Here is a 14159-nt window from a genome sequence, read left to right on the forward strand (position 1 = left end):
TTCTGTACCCGTCGTGTTGCTTTTGTAAACGTGTACGTGCAAAACCGGTGCCATGATGAGTCATATTCGGTAGGTCATATTCGAGAAGCGGAGGACAGGATTATGGTTATGACAGTTGGAACATATCTATCGTCATCTGTAAAAATCAAAATTATATTCTACAATGGTCAACCAACTCGTGCTGACGTCCGAATTCCGAATTCACCTTCACAACTTGGAACTCTTGGTATAATGATTCCCTTGTAAGCACTGAATCACACTCTATCTAAAATAAAACTTTCCAATTATTTTGTAATATCAAAACTTGTCACACTTTCACAATATTTAGTTCCTCATACTTAATTAAAAGATCGAATACATGGTTTCGTTATAGAAAGTATGCTTTTAGCAAAAATTGCAATCGCAAATACAAACATTTGTATTAGTCATGAAAAATATCACTTTGTGATCAACCTCACTGAATCCAATTACAAATAAACTGAGGATGACATCAGTTTGATACCTGAATGTTTGATCCACACGCCATATATGTTGGGAGTGAATTTCGAAATTCCAATGGATAATGATTGTGCACCACTTCTGGCTTACTTATTTTATACTAATTTAAAGCAATATTCACTCAAAACCATAGAAGAGTCAAAAACAAAAACAAAAAACACCTAGCATATTACTATAATTTATCTTTCAGATGATATTGATGATGTCTTCCCATACATATATCCCAGTAAATTTAAGATGAAGGATAATATTATAATCACTAGAAATCTATTACTCATATGTTTATCGCATTAGTCATTACCAGATATTGACACAGATGAACGACTATTAACTAGAATCTATGAGTAACGCGATGATTTCATTTTTCCATTTTTTAACTTTCCGTTTATCAGCTGCATGCAAATAAATAATAGGTATAACGATTGAAATCAGGTGTACGTCTGTTGCGCGTTTCCGGTCTACAAAAGACTCGTCAGTGACGCTCGAATAAAAAAAAGTTAAAAAGGCCAAACAAGGTACGAAGTTTATGGCAATGAGGATTCCAAAACTCCTTAAAAGTTTTGCCAAATATAGCTTATGTTATCCATTCCGATTCCAACATACCATCTGCCCCATCGTCATGATGGCGTTTACATATATCCCAATTGACACGTATCGCATGTGCGGCATGTTCACCCTATCAGGGATGTATCCAGCCATTTGACGAAGGAGGGGGTTCCCAATCCAGTACAAAAGGGGGTCCAACTTTATGTCCCTTATTCAAATGCATTGAGTCGGCCAACCCCCGGACACTGTCACCCCTTTCCTGGATCCGCCAATGTCTATACTGACTTGCTTTACTAGCAGGATTTTCCCGAATATACATAAATTAAACATTTATACATCAAAACAATTCCAGAGCATGCAGATATAAGAGTATGTTTATGTTAATTGTCAAGTTTAAAATATTTGTGTTGGTAAATGTATATAGGCCACTGCACTTAAACCCATGTGTCTTTTAGACGATATATGGTGGTGAAAAATAACCTGTTAACAGAAATTTGCAAATGAAATTAGAACACCCATATCTCTTGTGTACCAAACCATAAATTTTCATTTATCTAATTTTTGAATATATTGTCTCAAAAGTCTCTAACTCAATTTTAATAGTTTTAAAACTATAAAATTTTGTAAACGCATGAATGAATGTTTTAAAATAAAACTGTTCTTATTGAGTCTATTCTTAATTAAATATTTATTTCATTTCCTCGTAAATTGGAAATGCGTTTATTATATTGTTTTGTTTTGTATGATCAATTTCTATTTTTCAATTTGAAAAATGGAAATTGATCATACAACAATAATCACAAATATTTATACTGATCTACTAATAAGGAATCCGGATTTTTTTGTATTATCCGACTTTGATTCGAAATTATTGTATTTCCGGTTAGGACACCACAGACGTTTGGCAAGACGATGGTAATATTTATCCCATTATTTTCACTGTTATAGTGTTTTCTTACACTTTTAAGTACCCGGGGTATATCCAAAGTAAAGACAATCATAACATACTGCGTATTGTGTTAATTGATAACAATGCAAAAGTTATAACTCTATTGAAACTTTGTAGGAGCTTACTGCTTATTAGTCTGTGGATGTCTGGATATAATTTTTACATTTGAAATGTCACAGAATATGTCTCCAAAATGAGTGTTTGACCTTTTCATAAGAGTGGTTGTTTTGCAGTTATAAAAAACGTTTCTGTGTATTTATACCTAGTATTCGACATGATACTTTTGCCAACTGTGCCATATATATGTGTCACAAGTGACATGCACATTTTGGAAGCAAGTTAACTCGTACCAACGGAAACTCGTACCATGTTAACTCGTACCAAAAAAGTTAACTCGTACCACTGGGATGTCGTACCACTGCAAACTCGTACCATCAAAAATATATTAAAAATTACGAATATTTTATGTTATTTTTTAGTTAAACTTAATAAAATTAATGTTGAATTACTTGAATTTTATACTGGATTTTATAGACAAAAATACGAATGTTTTTCTAAAAAGCTTTATTTTTAAGCTGAACTTTCAAAGTAGTTATAATCCAGAAGAAAGAAAAAACATTGCTTTAACTGTACCTTAAGTTGAATGTCTATATCCAAATTATCCAAATTAAATTAATTAACGCTGTAATCCATGATCTCAAATTGAATGCTATGTTTACAATTGTTGAAAGCCATGTGCTTTTTGGCGGGAAAATTCGGGAACAGGAAACGGTTACATTTCATTGTAACTTGTTATTTATAAAAAGTAAGAATTTCATTTTGGAAATCATTTTGATTATTTTGATTAACTGCTAGGCTAGGATTTATTCATGAAAAATTAATTTGGAATGATTAAAAATTAAATTCAATAATAATCAGTAAAAGTTTAAAAAAGTCAAAGGAGACAACAAAGCAAATCTGCCACGGTATTTTCTATCCAATAGACAGGGAACATTAGCTGCAAATTGGTCAATGTACTTTCAAATTATATACATTTTACAGACTTGCGAGGTATTAAGTGAAAGTTAATTACATACATCATTAAACACCATTTAAATGCATTTAAATAAGTTGGTACGAGTTAGCAGTGGTACGAGTTTGCATTGGTACGAGTTTTTGTAAAGTGGTACGAGTTGACGTTGGTACGAGTTTACAATGGTACGGGATAACTGTAATTCCACATTTTCACCCTTGGGCTCAGTATCCAAGGGTTCAAATAAGCCGTGGTCTGAAGTCTGCGACCTTCCACTATTGTTAGCGGACTTAAGTTTTGGTTACTAGCTACACCCGACAGACCTTCCATTTGAAAGAAATAAAGATCAACTTTGCAGACCTTTTTACCAAAATTTCTGACTGACAAAATCAACATTGAAAAACAATGGATGCCATATAAACCTGAAACGAAGAGAATTACATAACCGGATCAGATTCTAGGGACGGATAAGGGTAATTCTGGGTTTGACAATCAAATACAATAATAATAATAAAAAACATAATGTTAGGCTGGTGTCAAAATACATACATACATATGTACAGATCTAAGAGTATTAAATATAATCATTAATTGAAAACCCAAAGATATATGGAAAAAAATAGAAAAAGCAGAAGTATTTTAGGCAGAAACTCAAAATAACTTTTAGTTCACAAAATTGCATGTCAACATCCAATACAATGTGACGTATAGTATTTCTCATTAATAACTGCTGATATGACATGTAGATGTTTTTAAAGTATAAACATATTACTGCAATTCCAAGGGGAAATTTCTTCTCAATTTTGAGGGGCCAGTAAATAGCTGGAAGTCTTGTAGTTTATTTTCAAAAATAGTGCGAATAGACATGATAAAAAGTAACAAAGCAACACAAGCTCTAGTGAGCTTTTAAAATCGAGCTGAAGTAGTGTGAGCACTGAGATAATGGTATAATTAGTAATTAATTACCAATCAGTGTAACAACATACCTACCAACAGGGACAAATACATGTACCAAAAAGATTATATATGAATTCATATTTTACAAGACAATTATAACATTTATTATAAAACATATTATACAACAGTGACACTGACAATGAAACAAGCTAACCTAACACCAAAGGCACATTAATTTTGTATCTTACTGTGTTATAAAATATTTCAAGTAAAACTGTAAAAGTAGGACCTGGAACTAAGGTTGTGGACCTTTCAGTTTGGAGTGTCAAAGGTCCTGGACCTTCCAGTACCAAATGTTAATTTGAACCCCTGGTATTTTTACATCATCTGATCCCTGTAAGTGTTTATCTTAAAAGTGGTTTTCGCACAATAACTTTAGTTTAAGTAAATAGAAATCTATGAAATTTTAACACAAGGTTTATGACCACAAAAGGAAGGTTGGGATTGATTTTGGGAGTTTTGGTTCCAACAGTTTAGGAATTAGGGACCAACAAAGGGCCCAAATAAGCATTATTCTTGGTTTTTGCACAATATCTTGGTTTTTGCACAATAACTTTAGTTTAAGTAAATAGAAAAAAATGAAATTTAAACACAAGGTTTATGACCACGAAAGGAAGGTTGGGAAAGATTATGGGAGTTGAGGTCCCAACAGTTTAGGAATAAGGGGCCCAAAGAGGCCAAAATTAAACTTTGCTTGATTTCATGGAAAATTAAACAAATGGGGTTCTTTGATATGCCGAAGCAAACTGTGTATGTAGATTCTTAATTTTTGGTTCCGTTTTCAAATTGGTCTACTTTAAGGTCCAAAGGGTCCAAAATAAAACTTAGTTTGATTTTGACAAAAATTGAATCCTTGGGGTTCTTTGATATGTTGAATCTAAAAATGTACTGAGATTTTTGATTATTGGCCCAGTTTTCAAGTTGGTCCAAATAGGGGTCCAAAATTAAACTTTGTTTGATTTCATCAAAAATTAAAAAAATAGGGTTCTTTGATATGCCAAATCTAGCTGTGTATGTAGATTCTTAATTTTTGGTCCTGTTTGCAAATTGGTCTACATTAAAGTCCAAAGGGTCCAAAATTAAACTAAGTTTGATTTTTACAAAAATTGAATTCTTGGGGTTCTTTGATACGCTGAATCCAAACATGCACTTAGATTTTTGATTATGGCCCCAGTTTTTAAGTTGGTCCAAATCAGGATCCTAAATAATATATTAATTATTGTGCAATAGCAAGAAATTTTTAATTGCACAGTACTCAGCAATAACAAGAAATCTTCAATTGCACAGTATTGTGCAATAGCAAGAAATTTTCAATTGCACAGTATTGTGCAATAGCAAGAAATCTTCAATTGCACAGTATTGTGCAATAGCAAGTATTTTCCATTGCACAGTATTGCGCAATAGCAAGAAATATCTAATTGCACAATATTGTGCAATAGCAAAAAATCAATTGGAGTTATCTTTCTTTGTCCAGAATAGTAGTTGAATCAACTTAAATCATTGTTTTATACAATATACAATGTGGGAAATCAATAGGAGTTATCTTTCTTTGCCCATAATAGTAGTTGAATCAACTGAAATCAATGTTTTATACAATATACAATGTATATTCACTTTTACTGCCAACTGATAAATTAAAACAATCTTTACCATTTAGTGATAACAAGCACTTTTTTACATTTAAATATTTTATGATGTATTTAAATGAGTAATTAGTGTTGCAAACTCCATTGGAAATTTGAATTGAGATCGGTTTTGGAAGAAAGGAAAGGGGGATGTGAAAAGAAATTGAGGGGGAAGGGGGTTCAATTTTTTTATTTGAAATTTCATAAATAAAAAGATAGAAAATTTCTTCAAATATTTTTTTGAGAGGATTAATATTCAAATGCATAGTGAATTGCTCAAAGGCAAAACAAAAATTTTAAGTTCATTAGACCACATTCATTCTGTGTCAGAAACCTATGCTGTGTCAACTATTTAATCACAATCCAAATTTAGAGCTGAATCTAGCTTGAATGTTGTGTCCATACTTGCCCCAACCATTCAGGGTTCAACCTCTGCAGTCGTATAAAGCTGCGCCCTGCAGAGCATCTGTTTTTTTTAATTTTTCTCCTTTTAAAATCTTTACTCTCTCATGCATGTCATGTTCATCATGTTTATATATAAATAAAATTAAAATTGAAATCAACAGGAAACCATAATATTGCATTTAGCAGTTTGGATATCATACATGTAATTAGCATTTAAGTATGTTGGTAAAGAAAAACTTAAAATACAATGAAATAGGGCAGTTATGTTTTTGGGTCTGTGCATCTGTTCATTCCTCCTGGAGGAAGTCCTCCTGTCAAGGTACATTAACCTGAAAAGGGACAGGATCTATTTGGAGCATTTTATTGGTCATGTTGTTTGTTGGATTTTGAGCCAATGCAACTGGTTCTCAAATCTTTTTCTCTGGTTGTACTGGAAGAAAATCTGCTGCTTCTCTCTAGTATTTCTCTTGCAAAATACCATAATTGTGTCAGCCCTTCGTCCTTTGTAAACTTTCCAACAACCACTTTAAAAAAAATTTGAGACCTCTGTTCTGTTAGATGTTCTCAAACAATAATTCATTTGTTTACCATGTTGACTTGTACAAATTGTATGAAGTAAAACATTATAGTACATGCTACACGTACATATATACTATAATACTAATGTTTATACATGTACATGTGCATCATGCATGTCATGTAAATTGTGAAAAATTCTTAGTTAAGCTTTTTGAAAATACTACTTTTTTATTTTAGATAATATAACATGATTAATATTAATACATTTACATTTTATTTGTTTTTAGGCTGACTTTTTAAAAGGTTTGCCGTCACATGATGAGAATAATTTCACCAAATATCACACAGATGCTAGTTGTAAATCAAGTGTAAGTTTTACAGATGAATAATCGTGTTGTGTTATATATACGTAATTTTTATTGTTTCACATTGCGTGCATTGCCATGTCATAAGTATTGAGTGTGTTTAATTTCCTAACATTTTTGAACTAGTTACTAAAACTAAGTCTATTACTCTAAAATTTCATGAACAAGAGAAATGTGGTAACACTTCAGAATTATTTGAGTATTTTTTGTTTTGTTTTAAAAAACTGCTGAAACTCTTGAAAATAACATGTTTATAGTAAAAAGAAACACAATGTACATGTATGAACACTCTTTTTACAATGTTTTATTTAAAGCTGAATAAATAAATGTGGTGTATTTACTGTCTTCTGATTTGTTGAAAGTATTACTTTTATTTTCAATGTTGTCAATTTTTTGGCGACAAGCCTACTCTGACCTTGTGTATTTATACGCCAACATGTGTGTACATTGTTATTGTTAATATAGATAATATAAAAAGTTCTTTCAGTTTTAATTTTGATAGAAATTTATTTATAATGAAGGGCAATAATTTATTTTGAATTCATTGAACCATAAAATAAATTTTTGACTCTTCTCATTTCCTTTACATAACCCGCTTCACGAATTATTCAATGTGAACGGTCAAAAATTAATTTTATGGTTCAATAAATCTCAAACAAATAATAGCCATTCATTAAATACAACACAACTGGAATGCACAAGCATGCCATTCAGATCATAGAGATTCCATTTAATGCAACATTCACATAGTGTTATCCATGTTAAATATATAGTATAATCATGATAATACTTCATATATATCTACAATTCTACTTATTTGATTTCAGATAAGAAAGCCCACAGTTTATATTTCAACAAAAGATTATCCATCAGAACAAGGTACATGTAAAACAAATATAATAAACCAGATGTTGCTTTAAATATCAATCATCTTGTTTCACACTTACAACACTCAACAGTATTACAAGTATTCTTGCTTTATTTTAAGCAGATTTCATAGCCCAAAATTCTAGGATTTGAGGACAATACTGCAATCCCCATGCTAGTCCTGTCTGCTATTTGCCTGTCTATCCATCTGCTGGTGGTGGCTGTTAAATATTTCTCCAACACTTCTCATGTATTGGCTGTCACAGACTTACACTTAAAATTTTGATGTGTTGAATAAACTTCTAGGCATTCTAGCTTAGCATTGCTGACCTAATGTATAAACACTCTTTCAGCCTGTCAGAAATTCACTTGTTCTAATGATTCTTGTTTCCCATATTAAGAATTAGGAATAAGGATAGGCTCAACATAACAATATGTAGAACTTCTTATAAAAAAGAAGATGTGGTATGATTGCCAATGAGACAAATCTTCACAAGAGACCAAATGACACAGAAATTACATTAACAACTACAGGTTGCCTTCAATGATAAGCAACTCCATACAGCATGTTCTTGTTTAAATAATGAAATGCACATGTGAATAAAGAAAATAGGGGATTTATCATATATGTGGAGTAGAGATTTGACAGCAACACAAAAAAACAAATTAGATCTAGAGGTAAACATATGTTCTTTTACTGTAGCTGGTGAACAGTACGTCTGCTAATAGTAAAAAAATATCATTAGGACCTAAGAGCTACGGTTCCACAGCTACTTTTATGCATTTTAACATGTTTGTTTGTCTTTTACAGTAATAACAACTGAAAAAACAAATATACTTCTTCGATATCTACACCAGCAATGGGACAAAAAGGTAAGTGAAATGTCAAATGTCCTTAGATTATAATTACAGATCCAAACTTCTTGCTAAAGTAAGGTTAAAAATTAAAAGTTAACAATCAAACAGGCCAATATTTATGCAAAATAGGGATTTGTGTTTACCAAGAAATAATTATTATTCTTGTTGTATAGATTTTCTTGATCTGTAGAATGCACTGTGGACAATATCAGGGTCAGACATTTTATTTAAGTCATGCATTCTGTTTAGAGAATATAGATTGATAAAATGGTATATGTTAATTATACCATTTCTACTGAATGTACTGAAGTTTTAAAGGTGCTGAAGATGGATAATGAATTTAAACACAACAATATTGATGTTTTAATTAGTTGAGAATGGAGGGAATACATGTATATTTATTTGGTAACGATAATATTTGTTTTTGTTTTTTGTAGAATTCCAATAAAAAGAGAGATTCCAGTAAAGCCAGTTTAGATACAAGTACGGAAACCTCATCAAAAATGCCCCGACTAGGTGACGACGATGCATCATAGTTACTATTTATTTTATGTCAATTGTGTTCAAATGGTGATTTCTACTGAATGTATGGAAGTTTTAAAGGTGCTGAAGATGGATAAGTGTTGTCAAGTGGATGAGTTTCCTGTAATATTGAGACAATACTGATTGGAGAACTCTCATTGCAAAAAAATATCAATTCGCTATGAGATTTAAAACACATAAGGGTATTTTAGTGTAAATGGCGAGGGCTGTTCCAGAATTCAATGCAGAGGGGCATGGGAGGCATAGTTGTAAACCCCAACCATCAAGTACAATATATAATTTTTTTATTTTACTTAAAATAATTCCTAAAAAAAATTGAGGTAAATGCAACCACCCATAATACATTAATTTGATTGCCAGCTTTTCCCCCACCTAAAGTAATTTTGGAACAGCCCTAGTGATGATACCTTTTGTTTCACTGTGAAATATCTCTAAAAATATAATAAATTGCAAACAGCAATCACTTTTTAACTGTCAATAAATCAACATTCACTTGAAAGTGCAATCTGTTTAGATTTTTCAAAAGATCTTAATGAAATTTTTCATAAACAGTAAACTGATATGGCCATTGCTACCATAGCTGAAACACAGTAAAGTTTAAGTCCCTTTTTCCGCATAAAAAAAAAAAAAATTAGGGGCAGTGTTTTTGTTGGTTGTTCAGCATTGTGTTATAGATTGTCTTCTTTTAAATCAGTTAAATAAAATGTTACTACAGTTCCTATTCAGAAAATTCAGTAAATTCAGAAATTATTGCGTGCATTTATTATTGCGATTTTGTCATTTTAAATTTAAATGTGATTTTAATTTTTACGATTTTGAGAAAAGTCCTGCCATATTCAGATAAAATATTACAAAATGCGAGTTTGAATTATTGCGTTTACAAATCTGTCGCATTATTCGCAATAACAAAAACCTCGCAATAATTTCTGAATTTACAGTAGTTACTTTTAAAAGAAGCTCAGTTAAAGTAAAAATCCCACTTTATAATATCATAAATTATTATTTCTACACACTACTTTTAAAAGAATGTAAAAGGAACCACATATATTTTATTTGTGGCATTGAACAAGACTAATTGCATTTGAATGTACACAATGTTCTCTATGTAATAGTCCAATGACATTAATTTTATGATTTTCATTGCAATGACTATGTATAGGAGGACGGTCTGTTTGGCAATAGAGGTTTCGGGTGGCCTTTTATTTTATTGTTTTAAACAGAAAAGTGTTGTTATTGAAACTGTATTGTTGAAAATATTGGTTTACATTAAACCCTTCATATGTTCATTAATGTAAAAAAGGAAAGACATTTCAATAGTTGAATTTATTACTAAAACATGAATTTTAAGCTTCAAATTAATTAAGTTTAATGGTACACTACACATGGTTAAAGATCTATTATAGTTTCAGAAAAAAATAATCAAATACCTGAATTACCTCCAAGGTTAAGAATAGTATGGTTGCATGTCTTAAGATTGAAGCACTTTAAATTGAATCAATTGTTCTATAGAAATCGTAAAAATTATCATATTACATGATAGTATTATATAAACTTCAATTTGATAATTCAAGAAAAGTAAACTTTTTATGATAGTGCTTTAGATGTTTTGTTTAAACTTTTAATTATAGTGTATATAGTGTATATTTGATGTAATTTGATGTAATTTTGTATATATAGTCTTACAATAATAGAATTGGTAGGTAAGAATGAAGTTAAGTGTATTTATACATGTGTCATATGATAATGGTGATATAACAGTTAGTTATGTTTTATTTATGTTAGAGGAATTACACTACATTTAAAAAAAACATAGTATTTTAATTGCATACTGTGCACATGTAGTTGAGATTTTGATATAAGGGCAAGCTATATGCATGTAGTTAACTTTTTGTCATATCATCAAAACAATTTTTAAAGTTCTGGAATAAGTTATTTCAATCTGGATAGTGTGACTTAGTGCAATTGTATTTATTAATACCTACTCTGATAAATTATGTCCAGTTAAGGTGGTACCACACACTTTCACTAAAATTAGTTTGGCTCGTTTAATTTTCATAAAATTTTGACAAAGTATCTACTTTGACTCATAAACAAAAAATATAAAAATTTCAAAAATTTTGAACCAACCATTTTATCAGAAAAATACACTGGTTATATAGCAGTTTGCCAAACACCAATTTTTATCACTGTGAAGCTTAATATTCCCTTTACAACACAACGTTATTAAAACGTTTAGCTGACTTTACGGAGTTATCTCCCTGTAGTGTTAGGTACCACCTTAATATATTATTACTGGGTTCATTGTGATTTTCCAAACTGATTGACAAAGTGCTGGAATACATCTGTCATGTTTATTTTATTTGAAAGTTTAATTATGAAATTACAAAACAAGAGAAATTCACTAATAAAGAATTTTGATAAAGCATAATGTGTTGGCAGCTGCTTCTGTATGAATGATCACAGAAAAAAATATGAAAATAATTTAGCATTTTAACATTTTGAACTTAAAATTTTAAAATTTGACCAAAAAATTGTAGAACTAAACATTTGATATCCAACATACATTTTCAGAGCAGGATTTAAAGATTTTTGCAAATGGTTAGAAAAGTGTTTGAATTTTGGCACACTTTGGGACTTTCATAGAATAAAATAAACATCAACTTATGTTTCTACTTTTTTGTAATATGTGAGCATGTGTTCCAATTGGTTGCCATTTTATTACACCAAATTATGGGAACTTCAAATGATATTATCATTATGTTATACTAGCTAGGTTGTGTATTGCATATTTTCCCTATAGTGATTTTTTAAGCTCAACAATTCTAAAACAATATGAAATCTCATCACTTATCCTTATCCTTCTTCTTAAATTTATGTTTTATCACAAATATTTAGTAATAATATTTATACCATAATGAAACTAAGTAAATGGTTCATGTTAAAGAGGCAAAGAAAATCTTAAGTTTTCCTATAAAATCTTTAATTTACATTCTGGCCATTAGAGCAGTCATAGTACTATAAAACTAAAGTAAACAACTTGTTTTTACCGCCAGAAGAAATTATTCTTTTATTCTATAAGCTGGAATAATAATTACTTTGTTTTATAAACTAAAGAACTGATTGTTTTGTTCTATAAAGTAAATAATCAAATGTTTTGTTCTATATACATGATAAACTGAATAATTAAATGTTTTGTTCTATATACATGATAAACTGAATAATTGAATATTTTTTTCTATAAACTGAATAAATAAATGTTTTGTTCCATAAACTGTAGAAAATATCCTTTTGTTCTAAAAACAAAATGAAGAAAAATTCACAACCAAACTCATTTATATGGTTTTACTGTTAAATTGAAAAAAATAGATGCAATTCCTAAAAACAGAACTGAACTTATTAATCGAGTTAATGTCAATTTTTTTTAATGACATCATGTTTTACTATTACACAAATATTCAGCATGGCAAGGATTTTTTTAAATAATAAACTTCTTTTTTTAATTTTAAGTTGTTTTATATAAAGTTATATTTGAAATCCATTATATACTGTGTTAAATATTTGTATCAATGAAACAAGTGATTTTGTTGAAAACGCAAGCTAAAGCAGTATATCTCAATTTGAATAGGGTTTAATAACATTAAAGTTCATAGTTTGGTTTATAAATTATAGAATGGAGAAAAAAATATATGCTTAATAGGCAAACATTTTTTTTTTTCATTTTCAAGAAATTTACCTCCCGTATTAGCTTCTACACATAATTTCATAGTAGATTTTTTTTAATTAGAACAAAAGTTTTTACTAAAATTTGACAGTGTAGTACAACTGAAGAAAATTGATGTAATTACTGCAATTTTTTAGTGCATCTAATAAAAGTAGTGTAATCATATGATATTGTTTAGTGATGTACCTGTTTTGTCAACTGTTTGTTGAAAACAACTATTTTCTAATCATTTTTGTTATTGTTTCATATATACATATGTATGTTGAATATGGAGAATAATTGTTGTGGAATTAATGGATGGCTTTTGTATGCAAAGGAGGAAAGCTTTACTTCTGGTAGCATGACATACATGTATATAATTCAATAAAAATGTTAACACTTTTTTAATCATTTGTTTTTGTCTTTATTATATAGGAATGAAATAAACTATAGATATGCATTAATTACACAGCAACCATGAGACTCAAATGATCAAACTATATCTAGAAGGCAACATACAGTCCCAAACAATAGTTGTCTGTACAATATTTCTACTTTAAATCTTACAGGGGCAAACCATTTCTTTTAATTACATTATGTCATAGTGACATGTGATAACTTCTTGTAATAACATTAACTGTTGTCTTTATGTACCAATTTCTTCTGCACCAGATGTACATAAAGACAACACATGTCTCTTTAGTGATGCTGTGTAAATGAATCAGAATTATCAGTATAGAGGTATGTTCTTCTGGTTTGATCATCAATCTCTCATCTTTTATGTTCGTTTTGAATAATCTTGTCATTGCCAGAATCTGTATGTTATTATATAGAGAATAATACATGGCAAAATCCGTTTCATATGTCGTATCATCCCGAGACATCAATATCAGCCCGAGGGCCTTTAGGCCCGAGGGATGATATTGGTCGAGGGTGATACGACATGTGATACGGATTTTGCCATGTATTATACGCTTTATCATATATTTCAACAGAAGAGTAATGTATTATAGTATATGAACTGTTTTCTGATCCATAGCACTGGGTTACCTTCAGTTCTGCTTTTGTCTTGTTTCAAAGCTTTTTAAAAAATAACTGCTCAATTATTTATACGAAGCACCTAGGTTACCTTACAATCTGTTCTTTTGAAAAAAAATTGTTTATTATTGTATATATTTAAGTGTTTTGTATTTTTTAAAGTTGCATTGAGTGTGCCAAAAAATATGTTGTAAAATCTTGATGTTCGTGACGTCACATACAATATGAAAACTTGATGTACGTGACGTTACATACCAAACAATGACGTCATTATAAA

At 30.1% G+C, this 14159-nt stretch overlaps 1 protein-coding gene across 1 annotated transcript; it reads left to right on the forward strand.

Moving 5' to 3' along the window:
* Nucleotides 1–1913: 1913 nt before the first annotated feature.
* LOC134716030 (DET1- and DDB1-associated protein 1-like) lies at nucleotides 1914–13252 on the forward strand. Its single transcript, XM_063578702.1, has 5 exons — nucleotides 1914–1959; nucleotides 6799–6879; nucleotides 7704–7755; nucleotides 8555–8616; nucleotides 9039–13252. Exons 1-5 carry the CDS (start codon nucleotides 1957–1959, stop codon nucleotides 9135–9137), a joined length of 297 nt encoding a protein of 98 aa, XP_063434772.1. The 5' UTR covers nucleotides 1914–1956; the 3' UTR covers nucleotides 9138–13252.
* Nucleotides 13253–14159: the final 907 nt, after the last annotated feature.

Source organism: Mytilus trossulus, chromosome 4 (genome assembly GCF_036588685.1).
Source record: "Mytilus trossulus isolate FHL-02 chromosome 4, PNRI_Mtr1.1.1.hap1, whole genome shotgun sequence".
NCBI classification, from domain to species: domain Eukaryota; kingdom Metazoa; phylum Mollusca; class Bivalvia; order Mytilida; family Mytilidae; genus Mytilus; species Mytilus trossulus.